The 15,931-nt window shown below is 44.3% G+C and overlaps 1 protein-coding gene across 1 annotated transcript in view; it reads left to right on the plus strand.

The window, feature by feature from the left end:
* Window positions 1-2,411: 2,411 nt before the first annotated feature.
* HDX (highly divergent homeobox) overlaps window positions 2,412-15,931 on the plus strand; it is a 37,714-nt gene continuing 24,194 nt past the window's right edge. The window contains exons 1-3 of the mRNA XM_054388767.1: window positions 2,412-2,445; window positions 9,948-10,094; window positions 13,881-15,002. Coding sequence (XP_054244742.1) covers window positions 9,948-10,094; window positions 13,881-15,002 — 1,269 coding nt within the window. The 5' untranslated portion in view covers window positions 2,412-2,445. The remainder of the gene's footprint in view (window positions 2,446-9,947; window positions 10,095-13,880; window positions 15,003-15,931) is intronic.

Genomic DNA, 15,931 nt, shown 5'->3' on the forward strand with positions numbered 1-15,931 from the left:
GTGGTGTAGGGGGTTTTACGGCTGCTTTATTTAATTTTTACAAGGTAAGTGTGCAGCACACAGAAGAAGGGAGTTATGTCGAGGGAAAGAAGCAGCATAATACAAGAGTTAGGGTTTAAAATACACGGGCTGTCCATAAGATTCTGTTATTAAATCCTGACACTTAACTGAAACAATTCAAGTAAGCTACAACCTTTAGCTCAAATTAAACTTTACTAATCAATCAATTGATTGATTGATTGAATTTCCAGAGTAATGAAGGAAACGGAATTACAGTGTGGACAGAAGGTGACTATTAAAGAATGCTCTAGATGGGCGTATTTTATTTGTGGATTACAGAACAATCAGCACACCTTGCTGAAACCACAGATAAACCTTATGCGGACAGAAACAGAATTAAACATGGCAGAAGTCAGTGTTAAAAATTTTAAACTATATACATATCTTCCTGGGATTTTAAAATACAAATCAACAGCTTTTCTCCTCCCTGCCAACAACCAACCAGTAACAGTCCTTTTTTTTCAGCTGTGCGGAAGTGTTTACCAATAGTTCTGTTTGAAGTCATTGCACAAAATGAATCACCTGCTTTAATATTTTGACTTTGTGACTTACAGTGTAAACTATTCAGGACAAGGACAAGGTGCGTTTGTATTGTAATTAATAGAACAGGGCCTCAAATATGATCCAGACTTCTTAATGCTCCTACAACTGAGCCAATAAATAATAGCTTTACATGACCTCCAGCACATAATTCATCAGTCTGGATGAGCTGTATCAGTCTTTCCACTTGTTTGTTGACTAGATTTCCTTTTGGATGGGAGACTTGAGCCTGAAGGAGGGCTGGCACCAATGCACCTGGTTTTGCTGTGGACTCTCATAACACAGTGTTACAGCAGAAATTGATAGCTGATTGGTAAATCAGCTGGTTCAGCAGAAATTGATAGCAGATTGGCGAATCAGCTGGCTCAGCAGAAATTGATAGCTGATTGGCAAATCAGCTGGTTCAGCAAAGCTTAGCACAAAGCAAAATGTGAACCCAAATAGCAAATTAGCTGGCTCAGCAGGGCTTATCAGGAAGTAAGGAGTCTGGGTAAGCAAGAATTTGGATTAAAATAGCCAGATGTTGAGACCCTATGTCTTGAGCTTTGAGCCAAGGACAAAGAATTCAAAGCTGCCAAACCAGAAGTTGTGTCCAGAGGTCACCCATGACCAAGTAAGTGTAAAGAGTTAAAGAGTACACTCCAAATGACCACCAATACCATCATAACATTCATAGATAAAACTGAGCATGTGCTAGAACAATTACATTGGTAACTTACATGTGTATCCAGCTTCGTGGAAATAGGTGGGCATTTCATGGAAGTAGCTGAGTATGGATTTTTCTTCATGGTATAAAAATTGCAATTCTGTTGCATCTTGGTTGGGAGGAGAAACCCACCACGCACCCAACACTGCATTAAAGCAGCGTTGGCTTTCTAAACTATCATTTGGTCTGGAGAGTTTCCCCGATTGCGATGCTTTGGTAACACTCTCTGTGTGTGTAGCTCACATTGCACTTGTACAATCACCAGCCCCGACTAGGACACACGTGAGGTGTCTGGCCCTGTGCTGCCCACATGAAGAGAATGCCAGTTCTTCCCAGACCAAAAGCTATTCACCTCAAGAACAGGAAGTTTATTTCTTGACTTTCAGAACATCCACAGTTGAAATCCTGATCATTTTCAGGTTTTACCAGAGACACCTACTCATCTGCCTGCAGCACAGTGAGCAGGTTGTAAAACACTGGTTGTAAATTTCATTTAGCTCTTTACAATTTCTTTCTCTGAAAAGGCTGATACTGCGTTACAAAGGCACCGTCAGCGTATCCACGGCACCCACGGCTACCTGCCCGAAGCGGGGATGTTTGACGACCCCGCGACGTCAGGGGCACCGCAGGCCCTCGGGCGGGCAGGTGAGTGGGAGGGCAAAGCCGGTGGGGCAGCTGCCACAGCCTGAGGGTGGCGCTGAAGGGCCGCTTCCGGCGCAGGGGAATAATGCCGGGTGCTGTGAGGGAGTTGAGGGGAAGCCGGGCGGAGCGAGGCCCCTGAGGGGCCGTCTACTTTCATCCGCCTGGAGCTGTGGCGGCCCGCGGCGTTATGGCAGATCCTGACAGCGTGGCGGACCCGGGGCCCCGGTGTCCGTGCCTGTCACTCCCCGCCGCGGCCCCTCGGCCCGGCACAGCCTGCAACGCGCGCGCGCCCCCCCCGGGCGAGGGGCGGGGGCGAGCACTGTCCCGGCCAGCGCTGATCTTAGGCTCCTATTGGCCGCTGTCTGCGCTGACGTCACGATCATGATGAGAATTAATGATCGGAGGCGCTGATTTCATTGTGTGACGCCGGGACCGACCCAGCTGAAACCGGCTGAATCCGGAGCCCCGATCCCCCCGCACCAGCCCCACACAGCACGGTAAGCCCGCCGCGCTGCGCAGGGGCGGTGGGCGGGCGCGACTGAGTCCCGGGGGGGCGGTCGGGTCCCCCCGCCCGGGAGGGGAGCGGCGGACAGGCGGGGAGGAAGGCGGCGATGATGGTGATAGTGATGATGATGCCCCTGGGCCGGCGGACCGGCGGTGGGGGAGGGCGGCGGCGCGGGCTCGCGCTCGCAGAGCCACCCTGGACGCGCAGGCTCACTGCGCCTCCCCCGCGGCCTCGCAGAGGCAGGCGCTGGGCACCCGCCACGCTGCGGGACTGCGCATGTGTACGGAACTCCTGGAGGGGCCGCGTGCGCTGCCTCGGCCGCAATGCGCCTGCGTAGTGCGCTGCGGCCCGGGGGCCTGCGGTGTGGCTGAGCGCATGCGCCGCGCGGTCCTAGCGCTGCCTGTCGGCTCGGGGCGTGATCACCGGCAACTCCTCCTGATTTCACTGAGCTCTGGGCACCTTCTTATTTCTCACGTCAGTGCTGGGGCTGGTACAGCTGAACGCTTTGGGCGGGCGGTTGAGGAGGATAAAGGTTAAAGCTTACCGCAGCCTCATGGTGCGAGGCTTGCCATATTCACACAGGGCAGATGGCCACCGCACGTGAGTGGGCAAGAGATGGCCAGAGTAGGGGGCTGGCAGAGAACAATCTTTTCTCTAAGGGCTTAAACCTCTAGCAGGCCATACTGCCCCTGTATTGGTGCTAGGCATGGTGACAATTGAAGAGAGGGTCTTCTAGCTTTCAGGTTTTAGCCCTCAAATGTTTGGAAGAGAGCGACAGCTTAAAAGTGCACTGATTATACAGTCTGGGCTAATAGTGCCAGGGGAGGTTTCAGCTCTAGAAGTACTTTTATTGCATGTGGGCGCTTGCCCTACTCTGGGAAACAAGCAGTCATCCCCAACCCTGTGCCTCTGTATCCCATTGGCCTAGTGCTTCTGATGTTACATGTAAGGTCATGTGTAACTACCCTGTGTCGGTGTGAGCTGAAATTCCCCCCCCCACCGACAATAACCAGGCTAGCCCAGTCTGGAAGCAAATGAAGGCTGTATTTACAAGCAGATGAAATGCAATGAATATGTACAAATATACAAAATTCACAACTCTTACAAATATATACAATCAACAGAAAAGCACAACCAAGCTCCCTTTGCTTTTCCCCCCCAAAGGGACCCTCCCAAAGGGGCCTCCCTCTCCCAGGAGCTTCCCCCCCAGACCCCCCTGGACAGAGAAGCAGAGTTTAGTTAGAGCAGAAAGTTGTTAACTTAGCTGCCAAGGTCAGTGTGTTATCTTCAGCCAGAAGAGAAGAAGAAACAGCAGCCAGACAGCCCAGCAACTGCCCCCACTGCCGAACGCAGAATGTGCCGAATGCCTACTTTGTTTTGGGTAATAGTTCTTAAACATTTCTATCTATCCAATGGAAGTGTTTAGAACAATCGTTATTTTGCTTTCTTACACCCAATAGTGACTTATTTACATTCTTTCACTTTTCTGTTTTGAACTTTGCAAGGAAAAATTAAAAAGACAGTTTCAAACCACCACATACCCAAAAGTAGTTCCTTATCTTCTGGAGTCAAAGCAGCTCACCTCTTCAGTGTAAAACTGCAGTTTAGTATTCCATTCCTTTTTTCTGACATAGGTCTTGGAATCTTCAAGTGCTTTATTTAGAACAAGGCTGATCCAGCTGAAGTCAGAAGTCTTATTTGCATGAATAAAGTGGGATGGGATGTGTAAACCTGCAGAGTTGTGGTCATAGGCTATTATGTTATTAAGTTAACTGAGGGCTGTCTAATTTGACTGTAATAAAAAGCTGAATTTTATGGATAGAACTTTTATTATATTGCAGATGCTGTACTTGGAAGCAATTGTGCTGTGAGTCATGGATTTTTAAAAGTAGCTTTTTAAGTATAAGGTACTGCACTTACAGTTGTGGAGTTGCAACAGTTGTGGCCTATGATTAAGAATCAAGGTGATCAAGCATCATTGCTTGATGTATGTCCAGTATCTCTACACATGGTATGTAAGCTGGGGGTTGGTTGATGGTTTTCTTATTGATTGGGGCTTGCAAAATACTGTGAGCTTTTTGGCAGACATAGGAACTGAACTGGGGGATTGGTGGTACAGTTCAGGTTTCTAAAGCTGTAGTAATAGTGTCACTACTGCAGTCTTATTTATCTACATAGTAGCTTTCTTAGTCTGGTTGCATTTTTTTCCCCAGATTTATATTTGCACTGAATTTGTCTTGAACCACTGGAGATCTGTGGAGGGAGAGAAAAAAGATCTAGCTTGGAGTGTGCTGATTTTTCTGATTGTACCTATCCTGAGTGGACAGACTAAACTAGTAACAAACTTACAGGTGTTTATGAGATGACTTTTTTTCCAATCTAGTGCTTGTTTGGTGCTGAGGTTAAATAAAAACAAACCTCTTGGAAATTTCTTGTTCCCTTTTATCACTATGTGTTAATCCCTGAGGATTTTAAAGTGTTTCATACCATGAAGATCTTTACATTTGATTACTTTGTGGTGGTGTTTACTCTTGAGTGAATTAAATTTTTTTAATTGTAGTTTCACATCCAAGACTAATTTCTGTTAGTGTTTGAAAAAAGAGTATCATTAATATAATTTTAATTCCCTGTTTTCCAAATTAATTAGCATTAAGTAGTATTCTACAATGTCTTAGCTTGTAAGTAAGTTTACTTGGTTCAGCAATCTTAATATTTAGAGACTTTTTGACACTAAGACTATAACATTATACACTGTAGGCAGGCTTTAGACCACAGAGTTACTTTTTTGTTTTTCTTTCTTAAGGCTTCCTTCTCCCTGCCCCTGTCCAAGTATTCATGGCGGAAAAGTTCCGTAGCTTCTGAGTTTATGTTTTTATTCTAACCAGGGGATCATTAATACAGGACTGTTCACATTTCCTTGTTGTTGTTTCTTTTCTGTTGTTTTCTTTAGTGTCTAAAAATAAATCTGTGGGCCTCACCAAGTTTCCTTAGAGAATTTCTTAATTTTGGATGTTGAATAAAGTAAGTAGAGTGGAAGGAGTAGGCATTTGCAGTGAAGTGTGTGGGATAATTGGTACATTAAGTACCTTTCTCATAAAGTAGATGTGGTACTGCTTCAGAAGCAAACTCAGTTTTAGTTCTTCTGTGTTCTCCACTTGTGCTTGCTCTTGCTATGAAAGGGGGGAAAAGGTGGATACTATGGAAGAAGTTGCTCAAGCAGCTGAAGTCCAAAGTTCAGCCATAAGAAAAAAGTTAATCTCATCCGACAAGGAGCCAAGGTGACAGGTCACAGTGTTAGCAGGATTGTCCTCTGTGAGGCTCGTACTCAGCAGTCTTGGAGAAACCAAAGTTTCGCCAGGACTGCTGACTCTCGGAGTTCCTGTCTGCATTCTCAACCAGTCTTTGATCTCTCCTATTCCTCGCTTAGCACTTGGACTACATTTATGACTCCCAAACCACTGCATAGAGCAAAGAGATTCTTCTGCTGCTATGATTTTTTTTTCCTTTTAGTTAGTATTAATTTTAGAAAGAGAATGGAGAGCAACATCTTTATATTGGTGGGTTTACAGAAAGTTGAGAAGTGGGAGACCACCAAAGGAGAAAGCTGAGTGGTGTTAGTTGGCCCAGAACACGTAGCAGGGGTGGAGAAAGTGCTTACAGGAAACCTGCTTTTTTTCATTCATTGTAGATTATTCTCTGCACTGTCACATAGGCAGCAACATACCTGGCCAAGGCTGATTTACTTTACTAGTAGAGCAGGCAGATGTTGAGTCCTTAAAAATACTGCTTTGCTATGGCTTTCTCTTATTGAAATAAAAATATAATATACATTCTTGGAACTACAGTTTGCATAATACTTTGCCTGAATTAATTTCACAGAGTTTCTTTTCTGTAACAAACTCTCTTTTCAGTGCCAATGTGTTGCTAACCAACTGGACACCTGGCTTTCCCAAAGCTCAAATGCATGTTTTCTAAGCTTGGCAAGTCAAGATCAAAGTGAAATGATGGTAAAAATCTATGTGGATTTCTAGCTTGGGAGTCTGAGGTTTAAGAAAAGGTGAGAAGTCATGAAGGAACTGGAGTGCTTCATAGAAAACATGAATTGGAGAAAGGAGCTTATTTCCTTTGAAGTTACTGAGATTGTTTGGAATAACACTGAGCCCATTATGGGGGGCATGACCTGCTGATTCCCTTGGTACAGAATCACACAGAATGTTAGGGGTTGAAAGGGACCTTGAAAGATCATCAAGTCCAATGCCCCTGCCAGAGCAAGATCACCCAGTGCAGGTCACACAGGAACGTATCCAGGTGGGTTTTGAATGTCTCCAGAGCAGGTGGCTCCACAACCTCTCTGGGCAGCCTGATTCAGGGCTCTGTCACCTTCACAGTGAAAAAGCTTTTCCTTACGTTCATATGCCATGTCCTCTCACTGGACATCACTGAGCAGAGCCTGGCTCCATCCTCGCAACATTCACCCTTCACATCTTTATCAGCGTGAATGAGGTCACCCACAGGCTCCTCTGCAAGCTAAAGACGAGAGCCTCCCTCAGCCTTTCCTTAGAAGGGAGGTGTTCCAGTGCCTTCAGCAGCTTTGTGGACTCTTTCAAGCAGTTCACTGAGATCCTTTGTGACCTGAGGGGCCCAGAACTGGACACATTATTCCAGATACGGCCTCACCAGGGTGGAGTAGAAGGGGAGAATCTCTCTGAACTACTAACCATTCCCCTTCTAATACACCCCAGGGTACCATTTGCCTTCTTGGCCACAAGGGCACATTGCTGGGTCATGGTCATCCTTCTGTCCACCAGGACCCCAGGTCCCTTTCCCCTATGCTGCTCTTCAACAGGTCAGTCCCCAACCTGTACTGGTGCATGGAGTTGTTCTTTCCCAGATGTGAGGCTCCACACTTGTTCTTGTATTTCATTCTATTTCTCCCTGCCCAACTCTCCAGCCTGTCCAAGTCTCACTGAATGGCAGCACAGCCTGAAGGGGTTGTCAGCCACTCCTCCAGTTTGGTGTCAGCCAGGTTGTTGATGAATGTATTGAATAGTACTGGTCCCAGTACCAACCCCTGAAGGGCTCCACTACATACAGCTCTTCAACTAGACGCTGTCCCATTGATTACAGCTCTTTGACTTCTTTTCCTTCAACCAGTTCACAACCCACCTCACTACCTGATCATCCAGACCACACTTCCTCAGTTTAGCTGTGAGGATGCTGTGGGAGACGGTGCCAAATGCTTTCCAGAGATCAAGATAAACCACATCCACTGCACTGCTATCATCTATCCACCTGTTTATGTCCTCATTACCAGGTTGGTTAAACATGACTTCCCCCAGGTAAAACCACTCTGATTGCTCCCAGTGACCTTATCCTTGATATGCCTAGAGACAGCACCGAGGATGAGTTGCTCCGTCACCTTTCCAGGGATGGAGGTGAGACAGACCCGGGTCCTCCTTCAAGTTTTACAAGTTGGTAGTTAGTAGTTTTTCTGTTGTCTGCTGAGGAAAGTAAACTCTAAAGTTAGAGCTCTGTCCTAAAAGTGTTTTACTCCAATTCTAGACATTAAACTTTTCCTTTCTAGAGGTCTTCTGAACTCTACTATCCAGTACCATTACATGGTATAGTCATCTTGATTAATGACACGAAAGGAGTTGAGTGTCTGCTCATACTTTTGAGCCCTTGACAGTTTTATTTGCTCTAACACAGGAGCAGTTCTTGCACAAAGATTTCTTTATATTGCTACTCACCTCCTTTCCATGCAAAATTTCCCAAACCCATAACTAAAACTTTGTAGTTACAAAAGCTTCCCTCAGCCCCTTTATTTTCCTACAAGGTGATGGTATGGTTTCTTAGTCCTTAGTTTGTTCTGCATGATTTTGAGACATGTACTGTGAGTATTAAAAATAACTTGTGGCTGGTGACTTTTTTGCTCTCCAAGACACAAAGTCAGATGCAGGTTAGTTTTGGCCCATGCTTGTGGCTGTCTCAGCTGGTGGCCTTCTGTTTGGGACAAAATAAAGGCCCCGTTTTGGAAGTCCTGTGCTCGTGGGGTTCATTTTTTCTTACACATAGCCTGGGAATTACATACTTTGCCATTGTAAACTGAGATATATAACAGGAGCATAAAACTTCAGTTTGCTTTCAGGGGGTGTATTCTGTAGGTGGTAATATTCAGCTGTTTGCCTTCTTCTAGCCCAAGGTATGAATTTTTAAGTGTTACAAAGCCATGTGTGGTTCAGTGTGCTCCTTAACTGCTGCTGCTGAGGCTGCCTGGTCCCTTGCCTCTGTGATAGCCTGGTGTAACCCAGTGTTGAGCCTGACACTGGTGGGGATGTGGTGAGTGGCCTGTGTGATGTCCTGCTGTGGGGCAGTGCTGCTTGCATGGAGGCCACACCATGAGAAGTGTGTGAGTCTGGGGGCTGGCTTGCAGGGGAAGCTGCTCCCAGCAGGGCACCTGGGATCCCCAGTGGCTGGATCTCTGTGGGGTGGGCTGTCTGCCTCAGCATGGGCTACTTGGTCCCCACACAGCAAAGCTCTCTCATGGGGAAAACCCAGTGCTGAGCTGGCTTGGCAGGCTGAAATAAACACCTGCAGAGCAGGTGTTAGCCTGGGAAAGGAGTGTTGGTCTCTTCAGTTTGGGTGACTGTGCTGAAAAACTCAACACAAACAAAGCAAAGAGGCAGGAAGCTACATCCTGAGGTCCCATAGTGAGCATTGACTTGTCTTCCTGTAAAGTAAACCTTAAGTGTTCTAAAAAAGCCTGGTTTATAGCCTTAGGGTAGGGCTTCACAGCAGCTTGAACCTTTTTAAGATCAGGTTGTGCTCTGGGAGGTCTTTCCTTTGTGTCAATATTAGAGCATTGGCATTGCAGTGGGCTGGACCAGAACTGCCTAAAGCCTCTCTCTTTAAATACTTCTTCCTCAAGTTGGTCTTCAAGTCGGTCTTCAAGTCCTTCATCTTTGTGACTTGGCAAGAGGGATGTGCCAGTGCTGATGCATCAGGAGTAGCATGAACAGCTATAACACATTGTAGGATTTGCTGAGATAGTAGAAACTTTTTTCATGCCAAACAGTCACCTTTATTTATCTCAGATCTTTTGTCTTCCTTTGGTAGGGGAGAGGAAACAGACACAGAGCTATTGGCATTACTCTGTTTTGCCTTATGCCTTTATTTTTATTTTAAGGGAGAAAGTTTTTCTCTGAAACTAGAAGCTCTTGGACTTAACAACACAATGTAATATTTATTTACTTACAACAGGCTGTGGGTGTTGTTGCAAACATGCAGTTCACCTGTTCAACTTCAGCCTGTCACAGAACAATGCTGATTGTAACAGGTGTTGGGGGAAAGTGTGTCAAAGTGTTGGTAAAGGACCCTGTAAAGAAAATGTGCCCACACTTAGTATTCCCACAAGAAGTGTAAATGAGAGGCTGTGTGTTCTGCAAGTGTTACAGTTTTTATTCCAACTTTCAGAGTATCTTCTTTTATTTTTAGATGAATCTGCGTTCTGTATTTACTGTAGAACAACAAAGGATATTGCAGCGTTATTATGAAAATGGAATGACAAATCAAAGTAAAAATTGCTTTCAGCTCATATTACAGTGTGCACAAGAAACTAAACTGGACTTCAGTGTAGTCAGGGTAAGTACTGAGGCCTTCCAAATCTGTATGTTGAAGTTATACCCATTCATTTCTTTACGTAAAATTCTCTCTAGAGGACTGGAGTCTCTAACCTCATACCTGTCTTAAATCAGACTTCAGTATGCGTGTCTGACATGTTCATTGTTATCCAGTGAGCCTGTTTATGGTTTGTTTTCACTGAAATGTCTGTGCTTGATTGCTGTATTTACCAGGGGCCTGGATTGCACAAGGAGTGTTTTTTGTTTGGTTGGTTTGGTTTTTGTTTTTCTTCTTGGTTGTTGTTAGTCTTTTGATGATGTTTTGGGGTATTTATTTAGTAAACTGCAACTTAGCTTGCCCTATAAAAACCTTGTGCAATGTGTCAAAGAAGGGTCATGTTGTTAAGAAACTATTCTGAAGTTAAACAAATTTCTATAATCTGATGTATTTGGGGGGAATAACTGTGGAGCTGTTTCTTTTGTCACACTCTGTCACACTTGTATTTTATGTCACAATCATGAATATTGTGGTCCCTCATGGTCATTTACAACGAGTACATTCTCTTCTTATAAAAGAATGTCACTAGTGCTAACAGGAGCTCTTCCAAAGTCTATGAATTCCATGGGAAGGGAAATAATAATCCCTTTATGAAACACTAGACAACAAAATGGCTGTTATCTTGGAGCAGAAATAGAAACCATGAGGCATTGACTGAAAAAATAACAACAGCAGTGGAGCTACCACAAATTTCTGCAGCACTGGGCACTGAAGAGGTAGAAGTAAGACCAGTCTATGTTTTTTTAGGTGATGTACCAGTGATGTGTTGACAATAACAGCCTCTCCTGCACCCTAATTCTTATCTGGAATTCTCACCCTCAAAACGATCTGGAAATACTGAAACTGTTCAAGTTCGAGGTGGTGGGAAGCTCTGAAAGTCAGCCAGAAGTTCAGACTCCCTGTAACAGACAATTGTAACAGGAATCTGGATGCTGATAATGCAGTCAGGGCCTATATTTTCTATTTTTATTCTGATTGAAGGACCTAGAGGAGGCAGCCAGTCTTGTCTACTTGCAGTCCTCCTTCACTCCCTGTCTTCATATTATCCTTTCCCTCTCTGTTTCCCTCACTGCAGTAATGTATCATAGCCTATTTTCTTCAGTTTTAATCCCTTACATGCAATACTTAAACTATTCCTACTTGTGAAGTGCAATGGAAACAGACCCAGCATTTGACCTGCATTTGTACTATTTTTGCATGATTTACCTTTCTCTTCTTTACACTCCTCCTTTCTGCCTCTTGTAATACTCCTCTTTTTTATTTTTTCCCTATAAAACTGCTGGAAAGAGATTAGTACTTTTTTGCGTAGTATCTAGCAGAATTACTCCTGGATTGCATCTGGCACTTGCAAATACCACAGAATCCCAGCATGGTGCAAGTTGGAAGGGAGCTCTGCAGATCATCTATTTCAACCCCCCTGCTAAAGCAGGGTCACCAACAGCAGCTTGCCCAGGATCACAATGTCCAGGCAGGTTTGGAATTTCTCCAGAGGAGGAGACTTTACAACTTCTCTAGGCAACTTGCTCCAAGGCTTTGGCACCCAGACAGGAAAGAATTTTTTTCCTCATGCTCAGGCAAAACTTTGTGTTCCAGTTTGTGGCCATTGCCCCTTGTCCTGTTACTCAGCACCACAGAAAAGAACCTGGCCCCATTCTTTTGACCCCTGACTTTTAGATATTGATCAGCACTGGGCAGATCCCCTCTCAGTCTGTTATTTTCCAGGCCTCTCAGCCTGTCTTCATCAGAGAGATCTCCATTCCCCTCAGCATCTTTGTAGACTCCTTGAGACTCTCTCCAGTAGTTCCTTGTCTCTCCTGAACTGGGGAGCCAGGAACCGGACACCCAAGTGATTGGTAGTGCTAGTAAGTTATTTGCATTTCTTTCAGGGGAACCGTGAGGAAAATCTTCAGATTTTAGTTCTATCCAGTTGGAAAAGTTGGGGATGAAATCTCTTCCCAGTCCAAAATTTACAGTATAGCTATTTAATTATAATTTCTGCTCAGTCAGTAAACTTTCAAGATAGAAATGACCAAAAAATAAACTTAATCTTCTAAATTTGTTCTGTGCAAGAAAGGAAAGTAACTTGAAATCTGTGCTGTAATGTCTGTGTTTAAACTTGCTTTCTAGCAGAAAAATTTGATTGCTAGTAACTTGAGTTTTTACTGTGTGCAACAAACCATGCCTCAAATTAGGCATTTTGTAAAACAGGACAACGAAAGTGGGTCAAATGGAAGGCAGACTTCAGCATACTTCTGTATACTAGAAATGTGTATTTTCCTGTAGAAAAATCTCTTTGCTTCCTTAGCAGGCACTGATACGTGCAGAAAGCTTTCTTCCTCTCTTGTGATGAGATGAAAACACAAGATAGGTATGCAGTGCAGTTTGGTTGTTATGGAGGGAGGGAGTTGATTGGTTAAACCAACTAGTTTGGGTTGCTGGATGTGGAGATGTTGGTTTGATTTGGTTATAGGTGCGCAGCAGATGATACTCAGTGTGGTGCAGTGAACAGTTTCACTCTATCTTTGTGTACCTGACGTGTATCTGATCCTTCTGGCAACCAGCATAAGCAGATGCCAAAACTGTTTCTCCTTCTTTGGCACTTGTATCTTCTTGCTTATGCCATCATGGAATCATTCAGGTTGGAAGAGACATTTTACATCATCCAGTCCAACCATTAATCCAGCACTGCCAGGTCACCAAGCCATGTCCTTCAGCACCATACCTATACAGCTTTGAGACCCCTGCAGGTATGGATAGGTGGGGAGGGGGGAAACATACTCCACCACTGATGCACTGTTGAAAGAATTGATGAAGTCTTAATTCTCTGATCATGCAGATTGCCAGGAATAGTCAGGTGGTGCTTATACGTCCGGTGTTAGCACTGATTCTTCCACCACATTAAATCTTTAACTTAAAATACTGAAGTTAGTATTTCTCTTTCATTCTTTCAGCTATATCTCAATGTATTAAGGACAGGCTTTCCTGTGCTTTCAATGCAGCAATGCAGTTTTGACTCGTGCACATCTGCCATAGTACCTGTATTTTACAAGTGTTTTTTGTACTGCTGTCTTATGCAGAGCCATGAACTGTCATTGTCACTTTTGTAAATGTCCATAATAGCAAACTTCTGTTGGGAGCTCACCCCAGTAGTCCTAATCTTGTTGTCTTTCAACAGCAGGTTTTGACACCAGGTCTTGATTGGTGCAACTGGCAGAGAAGGACATAGTCCATAGGTCTAAATACTTCACCAAATAATTTTGTAGCTGTCTAACAGAAAGATTTCTTATTTTTCTTCCTCTTGTCTAAATTCAGGAGTTGGCAGTTTCTGTTCAAAGCTGTTTCGAAGGTCTCAGTTATGTGGTTACAAAAGTTTAACCACATATCTCAGTGATGGGTCTGCATCCCAGGGTGTTAGAAACTTAGGGGGAATTAGTCACACCTATGTCAACAAAATACATCTTAAGCATAGCTTTGGTACAGGAGGCATGACACAATCTCAGGATTTTTCAGAACCTGAGGCTTTGGAAATATAATTGGGGTTCTTTTGTGTGTAAGTGTATGAATCCCAAGTGTGAGAGTTGTGGATTTCCACCCTGTATTGTTCAGATGCTGCATAATCAGTGAACGATTTACGTGTTTGTAGACTTAGGTCTCTACCTGAACACTTAACATTTCATCAGATCTGCTTAAAAATGGAGTTGCCTAATTTTCCTGCTTATTTAATGCTTTGCTTGTTGTTGTTGTTTGCAGACCTGGGTTGGCAATAAACGAAGGAAGATGAGCAGCAAGAGTGCTGTCGAGTATGGAGGCACTCCCGCAGGAACTGTCCCTACCACCCCCTCAGTGCCTCCAGAAGCAGCAGTTAGAAACATAAACATTGCTCGATCCCAAAGTCAGCAATCTTCTTGGGCCTCTTCTAATAATAATGATGTAATAGTTACTGGTATTTACAGTCCTGCTAGCTCATCTGGCAGGCAAGGATCCACCAAGCAGACAAATGCTTCAGTGGCAGAGATCCACAAAACCTCTATTCCACGGCTGCCAGGAAAAGGCGACTCCGAGTTCCAGCAGCAGCACATCCCCATAGGGCGCCAGGTACCGCACTGTAAGAATGCTTCCCTCTTGGTGGGGGAAAAGACAATTATTTTATCTAGGCAAACAAGCGTGCTGAATTCTAACTCCATCTACAGTCACACTAAAAAAAGCTATGGTGGCTCATCAGTCCAGACTGCAGAGTTGGTGTTACCTCAGAAACCCATGATATGCCACAGGCCCTGCAAAGCTGAGCCCATGGGATGTCAAAGGTTGCAAAAACTGGATCACACATCTCTCTCATCGCACGTGCCCCCTGGACAAAGGGCTAATCCCAGGGACCCTTCTTGTAGCACACAAAATCTGGAAATCCGGGAAGTGTTTTCCCTGGCAGTTACAGATCAACCTCAAAGAGTGGTGGGAGGCAGTGCAGCGCAGAAACACTGCCCAGGGGAGGGCAACTGTCTGTCCATCGCAATGGAAACTGGCGACGTGGACGACGAGTATGCCAGAGAAGAAGAGCTAGCATCCATGGGAGCACAAATACAAAGCTACTCAAGATACTGTGAAAGCAGCAGTTTTGTCCGAGTAGAGAACCAAAGTGCAGCCTTGTCTGGGCCAGGAAGAAGCATGAGCTGTAGTTCACAGCTGGTGAATGCCAGGGACATGCCTGACAATATTCTCTATCATAACAGAGACTACAACTTGCCTGCACGGACCTCATTGCATACAACATCCAATACGCTGTATAGCAGCTCTAATCCCTCAAGAAGTACCTTTTCTCCTCATTTTACATCTTCAAGTCAACTAAGGCTGTCACAAAACCAAAATAACTACCAGGTAATGAATCAATTTATCTCAGCTTTCATCCCTGGAAGACAAGCTGCTCTTTCCCTTTCTCTGTTCTCTTGGAGAGTCTGTCAGTACTTTTTTAGTTGAGTTTTAAAATTCATTAAATGCTGTTTACTTTGTACAACCCAGTTTTGTAGGAGAAGAAAAGCTGTAAATGTGCTCCTCTGTTTAATAAAGGGCTAGGAAAGTTGCAGGAGTTCATATGATATTGGAAATGTTTATGAAGTTTCATGAAGTGAAATACATTGTCAATATTTTGGTATCTCACTCTTGAAGAAGCATCAGGAAAATGAATTTTTATCTACATTTTTGAGGTTTTAAATGAAATCTGAAATAATTTTGATTTTGGATTTTTGAGGGTATGGACAGAGTCTCTTTAGACAGCTAGAGAACAATTCATGTAGGTGGCATTTTAGCTGTCCCTGTGGTGTGCTGTGGATCAGAACAAGGACATCTCTGTACCTGTTTTGTTTTAATAACATACCTGGTTTTCTTATGAAAGAGGAATTCATCTGTACCCTCTTTGATTTCCATGCCGGTCTCTCAGATGCCTTATTCCTTGAATTGAGGGAGTTCCTATTTCCTGTGGTATCCACTTCCACAGTTTTTAAACCCTGGAAAAATTGGATGGGTTGCTGTTAATTCACACATTGTTTACAGCATCCATGCTGAGATGACACTCCAGTGCTAGATAGTTTCTAAGGGAGGGTGAAAGCTGCAGGGTCAGGGCATTGTAGTATTGTGGCTCAGGGGAAGCTGCAGAGGAAGTGTCCTACAGCCTGGCCACACACTTTGTACCTTGAAGAAACAGCAGTGCTCATTCCTCCTGATCACTGCCTTCCTTACTAAGAGGTTTTTAGCACTTCCCAGAACAATGCAAAAGTAAGTTCTGTAGCTTAAGAGGTGTTGGTGTAGGA

Source organism: Indicator indicator, chromosome 17 (assembly GCF_027791375.1).
Source record: "Indicator indicator isolate 239-I01 chromosome 17, UM_Iind_1.1, whole genome shotgun sequence".
Taxonomy (NCBI): domain Eukaryota; kingdom Metazoa; phylum Chordata; class Aves; order Piciformes; family Indicatoridae; genus Indicator; species Indicator indicator.